Source organism: Phaeoacremonium minimum (genome assembly GCF_000392275.1).
Source record: "Phaeoacremonium minimum UCRPA7 unplaced genomic scaffold PA7_03_scaffold_191, whole genome shotgun sequence".
Taxonomy (NCBI): domain Eukaryota; kingdom Fungi; phylum Ascomycota; class Sordariomycetes; order Togniniales; family Togniniaceae; genus Phaeoacremonium; species Phaeoacremonium minimum.
This window is the reverse complement of record NW_006921098.1, coordinates 60,002-66,209: the sequence shown is the minus strand read 5'-3', so window position 1 is coordinate 66,209 and position 6,208 is coordinate 60,002. Positions and strand designations below refer to the sequence as shown.

At 46.8% G+C, this 6,208-nt stretch overlaps 1 protein-coding gene across 1 annotated transcript; it reads right to left on the bottom strand.

The window, feature by feature from the left end:
- Positions 1–730: 730 nt before the first annotated feature.
- Positions 731–3,474, bottom strand: UCRPA7_2752 (putative nima-interacting protein; the record flags this gene model as incomplete). The annotated part of the gene is made up of 5 exons (XM_007915321.1): positions 731–1,717; positions 1,782–2,261; positions 2,316–2,746; positions 2,800–2,890; positions 3,166–3,474. The coding sequence occupies 5 exons, from the start codon at positions 3,472–3,474 to the stop codon at positions 731–733; spliced, it is 2,298 nt and encodes a 765-aa protein (XP_007913512.1).
- Positions 3,475–6,208: the final 2,734 nt, after the last annotated feature.

Below are 6,208 nucleotides of genomic sequence, written 5' to 3'. Positions count from 1 at the left end.
GCCAACCCGGACAAGCTGTCTTGTAATATTGACATGTACTGGGCTGGATACGCATGTCGGCTTTCAGCCGAAACATGTCGATGCACCTGTAAATTAGCCGAACACCCTGGCGTTCGAACTAATTATGGTCTAGCAGAAAACAGGAACATACTCTGGAAGCAAAGATCATGTAGAGAGAACGTACTGAGAAAGAAGGGGTAAGACCATGCTCTCATATCTCAATGCCGAGTGAATATGGGCGAAATACTTTATTTATCTGCGGCATGGGGTGATGAAGCGGTTGCAACTCTTCGTGTCCCTGACCTTGGGGTGACTAGTACCGTTTCTATAGTATCTAGTATATCGGATGACCTTTAAAATGCTAAGTCGGGAGGGTACACGAAGACGCGAATTTGATCACTCAACTTTAGTTGCGCATCTTCACCTTTGTTGACGTCGGAGGTTCTGCTGTAGACGTTCACTCGGTGACAGAACATATGAGATTGAGATTTCCAGGGCTTTAGCTACCATAGCAGCTTATATATGCCCTAACATCAGCGTGTGATAGGTAGTAGGATGAAATTGCTGAAATAGACCGATGACCGCTCACGACAAGTCTCGTGGAGGTCACAATTGTGATAGCTCGCCGCAAACATAATCTTGAATCCTTGATCTGAAATTATGTAAACCAAATATAAGCTATCTAACACTGCTTCCATCACGGCAACTTCAAAGAAAAATACCATCCAGCCTACCACCAACTTGTTAATGCTCTTCCAACATCGCTAAAGACTTCCTCCGTCTTTCTGCCAAAGTCCTCCATCTCCCGCCCTACAGAGCTAACAGCCTCGTCGGCGAAGTTTCCAACATCCTTGACGATTTCACCGCCCGTCTCAATTATGTCTTCAACCCCTTTCTCGACAAAACTTTCAGCATCCGAAAAGACTTCTTCAGCCGCATGGGCAACATCGTCAACAGTCTCCTCCACTGCGCGAACACCATCGTTAAAGGTCTCCTCCACATCGTCCAGTAACTGCTCGCCAGCTCTGGTAGCTTCGTCGAAGATTTTCTTCCCACCTCGCGCGGCTTCCTCGGCGATCTCTTCGGCAGTGCTGGCTACCTCATCAAACCCTCGCTTGAGACCTTTACCAACATCGTCCACTGTCTCGCTGATGGCATCACCAGCAGCACCAAGTCCCTTGCTAATCAACTCCGCAGCTTCAACTGCTCCTTCTTCTAACATTTTTCCGGTCTTATCCAAAGTCTCGCCAAGTTCATTGAAGATCTTCGTGACATCGTCAAAGATGTCCTTTGTAGGCCGCTCAACCAATGTTGGCCGGGCACCAGTCCAATCAGCTGCAAATCCCTTCTTGCCGGCAAATTGTCTTGTCGCATCAACAGGATTGTTATCACCATGGTGGTGACCGTCGGCATTGGCATGAATGCCCTCTTTGCCCAGGTGGGCTCGAAGGGTGCTTTGTTGCGAAGGGGTACGCTCGTTCCACCAGCATTCAACAATTTCATACATTGTCCTCTGGATGAAAGTTTGCTCCGAAGAAGCAGCAAAGGCTGGGTGGTGAAGAATCTTCAGAATTGACTCGGTATTCTTGGCAACGATGGCATCGTCGTCAGAGTCCCAGCACTCGACAATTCTCTGGGTAGCCCAGTTTGTAGTCGCAGTGGCGACACGGCCGGCGACAGGGTTTAAGTAATTGCTGAAATGATCCTTGGCGAGAATCTAAAAGAGCAGACGGTATAAGCATTTGGTTGGAACCAGAAAATTTGAATTTGACAATACTTACCGAGTGACTGGGATCAGAATCTGTGGATCCAGGCGCGAAGATATTGACATAATTCTTATTCTGTCGATCAACTTCTTCAATCGTCTCCTTTCCGTCCTTGATAGCTTCCCGGACCCGTTGGATAGCAGGTTCGATGAGAATAGCAAGTGCAGAATAGACCAGCTTGTCAATGAGCTCGCCGACCTTGTCCAGGGTCTTCGTAATAAGGCTAATCTGGGGGTGTTCCTTGCTCTCGATCAAGAATCTCTTGATCTTTCCTTGGAATGAAAAGATGGGCTCGATGGCAGTCCAGATATCGTTGGTGTCAATGTCGATTGCGTCTTTGCCCGAGTTGTCACTTTCAGCCGATTGAACCGTCTTGAGAATCGTCTGAAGGTCGGTCTTCAGGCTTCCTCCGCCTGGGATTAGCATGACGACGTATTGCAAAGCGCTGGCTATTCCCGCAGCCACTTCGCTAAAGTTTGGGGCAGCGGCTAGGATCTAGCTCGAAATTGAGTCAGCTGAAGTCGGGAGGGGGAAAGAGACTGAATTTACATTGTCTAATGCATCCAATTCGCCTTCACTCTTCATCGCAGCTTTATCATCAAGCTCTCCTATAATACTTTGGAAAACATCAAGCGACCCGAAAGTTCCCGTAACAAGGGGCGCAACCTCTTGGGTGGTGCTCGGGATGGTGATCCTGGACTTGTTGCCAACGCAGGCAAATATGTCTTTCTCTCCGATGCAATGCAAAACAAGCTCCACATAGTTGCTATGCGCCGAGAAATCCTCTAGAGTATGGAGGAGTGCACCTAAGCAAATGAGAGCTTCGTGGCGCCGCGACTCATTGCCATCGCGACGAGCGATACGTCCATGGTTGACGCACTCCTGGATTTTGCGTCGGATGTAGCTCGCTGAGGTGTTGATTCCTATGGTTTCATTTGCAATATAGTTCTTCATTCCTGTCTTGGCATCAATTTCGAGCTCTTGATCTAAGTCAGCTAAAAGAGTATGAAAATTATACGGCATGATGCCTCACCCTTTGGAAGAACCTCCCGACGTAGGCGCGGGTCCAGGTTGTCTATAGTGGCATCGTTCAGATATTTTCCCTGCTTATTTTCGGCGTAACCCTAGAATGAGTTAGTTAAAAATTATTGGAGAGACATGTGTGTGGTATATCTTCTTGCCCTTGGGTTATCTGAGTCGGATGTGTTAGCATGGAGAGTTAACATTAAGAGGTGATATGCACAAACCGATATGTTCCTCCGGACGGTAGCAACCAAGCCGGTCTTTGGTAACGTCAAACTCTTCAGTTGCGAGGCCAAAAGCCATGAAGCCAAGCACAGAGACCTGTTGCAATTGTGAGTTAAGCCATGAAGCGAAGAAGTGTGCAATGTATACACACAATTGCCCTTAAAGCTGGTTCCTTAGCCTTTCCAAGAGGCATGATATCAATGACTTGACTATAGTCTCTGAGCCAGTTGCCAAAGTAAACTCGGAGAATGTCCAGGTCGGTAAAGCCATATTTGGTTAGGAAGCTAATTGGTAGAAGCTTCAAGACATCTCCAATGTCGCCATGCTTCCAGACGCTGGTGTTCATGCTCAAATTATCGGGAACATTGCCAGCTCCGAATGCATGGGTAGGTTTGCAAAGAAAAGCAAGTACAATAAAGAAGGCAATCATGCCAGAAAATGTGTGAAGACTCGAAGTCATTGTGGCAAGATGTTTCCGCTAGGAACAGCTCGAAAATAATATTGAGGACTTGTCAGTGTGGTGAAAGCTGATCATGTTGGAAGGAGCAGAGGGACCGATATTTATGTTCTTCCTGGAGAGGCCCGGTCTCCATCCAGATATCCGCATGCATACAATATCACACGCCATGCTGTCGCTTCCGGCTCAAAGGTTTACGCAATCAGTGTCGATGGTGAAGCTATCGAGTTCCTACGGGACACTATTAATCGTAGCAGGCGGGCGGGGGGCCGGATTCGACCAAATTTCAGCCATTTTTGGAGTTCTGGGGATCAATAGTCTGCCCTATTTGGGTAGTCCTCAGCTTCTTCAATGCAATTCTAGATCGATCTGGGCGCACGGGATGCTCAGATGAGTTAGGGCTCAGGTACATTGAACTGTTCGGCAGTGGCTGAATCAAGCCTGCAGGTCTAGCCCCTAGCGGGCTGACGCCTCGCTCCCGTCTTCGGCCCCACGGCCCTAACAAAACCAAAATCTAGATCACAGCTAGTTCCCGGAACTAGTCCAAGCTAGTCGTTCAGCACCGCGCGCGATGAGCTCCATTCCAGTCACAAACGCGACTTTGCACTATTCTGCATGAGTTCGTGCTAGAAGCGGCAGTTGTTAATCGTTCGAGATTAAGCCTGGAGATGAGCCTTGGAAGGAGCCCGGGGCAAGTCAGGACAAATTGCGCTAGCCAAAAACAGCTCTCAACCCTGGAACAGGCTCCTGAGGTGCCCGAGGACCCTGAACCCTGGGGACAAAGCAGATTCGCCTACATATAGGCCTCTAGATATGAAGTATACCAGCCGGCGGTGGTCAACCTCGACCTTCTGGCCAGCTAATTCTTATTCCTTCATGGTAGACGCATTAGTTGTCCCCGTAATGTCATTCACACAGGATCATCGAATGGTCAAGGTAATCACTTGTAATTCATCAAGACTGTGGCCTGGGGAATTATATATTTCTCGTGTTAGCAAAAGAGAAGAACTATATACCAATTTCTCAAGATTAAAATTCAACAAGAGGTAAGAGTTCGATGCAACAAGGCTCTAGTCAGCTTCTCTTGGATGCAATCGATACTCTACCTGCCCACCCTATGTCCGCTCACACCAGAGGCTATGGATCAATGATACGGTTAATTTATAGCTCAATAGTTCATGCAACAGTTCTCAGGTGTCAATATTATATAGTGGCGTGTAGAAAGCTATAGTTGGGATCTCTATATGCATCATCTAGAGGCCAGACAGACCCATGACCACTCTTACAGTAGCTGGCAAAGCAGTGCCCTAACCCGGGATGCTATATATATGATATCCAAAATTAGGCACTGTGATATTTCTAAATCATTAAAATATTGATCAAACATGTTTCTCCTATGATTTGTATGGGCAAAGTACTGTAAGAGATTCATGCGCGATGGCCGTCATCGTTTCTAAGAGATTCCCAGGCTTCACAGTCCGGTGTGACTAAATTGAGAAACCCCGTAAGGGTGCAATTGGCAGTGTGACAAAGAAGTTTACCGACATTGGGCTACCACCTATACGCTACGTTGTAGGAGGTCACAGACCCCACAGCGAAATATAATATTATACAAGTCCTTCTCAAGTGGCATAGATAAGTACAACAATGACCATAACTCAGAAAATAAGGTCTGTAATCACTTTGTGTAGATGTCTTTCAAATTCTATTGTAAGTTTTACATTTTTATTATCTGACCTTCAACGTGGACTGCTGAGATCATGTCATGAGAATCAAGATCATAGGACACTCTCAGACATCTGAGGCTCAGGTATTCACAAGGAACGCGGCGGCTATCGTGGTCAATCTCTCTGACATGACGTAAGAGTGATACGGGAATTTTATGTTGATATACTTGGCCTTGGTGCCTTTGCTGCTAATATCGTTGAGCCATTAGCTACATACTATTTGGCCACGTCAAAACCAGCATTTCGTACATGGAGCCAAAGCGATAGAGACACCCGGAACTACGGGATTCGCAGAACGTCTAGGCTTAAATGAATGACCCGTAGAATCTTAACGAAACACCGAGGAGATGACTTTAGCCAAAAAGAGACGGAGGAGTAAGATTAACTCGGGCTCATGTGAGCGGCGGTTGTGTTTCACAGTCGACGAAATGACAACAATGGAGGAGAACATGGGGGTATTACCGTCCCTAGTCGTAGATATAAATATTATATCGAGATATTAGTCAAAAGACTCCTCACTATTGACGTCCGATACGTCTAATATTCGCGATGTCGGGACTGTTTTACATAATGAATAGGAGTTCAGCACGGCTTTCGTCTTATCTACTGACTAGTCTGATCAAAGAAAGAGAGTCAGTGGCAAAATGCTCACAAGACTGGGAGAAAGTCCCTAGATAGAACGAGCGGTTGTCAATCATCTCATAGCTGTGTATATGACAGGAAACAAGATCGGATACGACCTTAGACGTTGGATGAGACACCTCGAACATTGGCTCAATATCAATGCTCTGCGAAGTAGTAGATCATGAGACCGGAATCGAGACAATGAACGGTCATAAATGAGGCTCTATCGCGGTTGCAACATGTTACATCTCTAGCGATCTCGCCGTTATCTAAATGCTCTTTGAAAAAGAGCTTTTAGTAGACGCCTACCGGCGGGGTCGATAGGGGGGCTCGATGATGATCACTTCTAGGATTGGACCAAACGTCTCAGCTGACCATTGATCCGT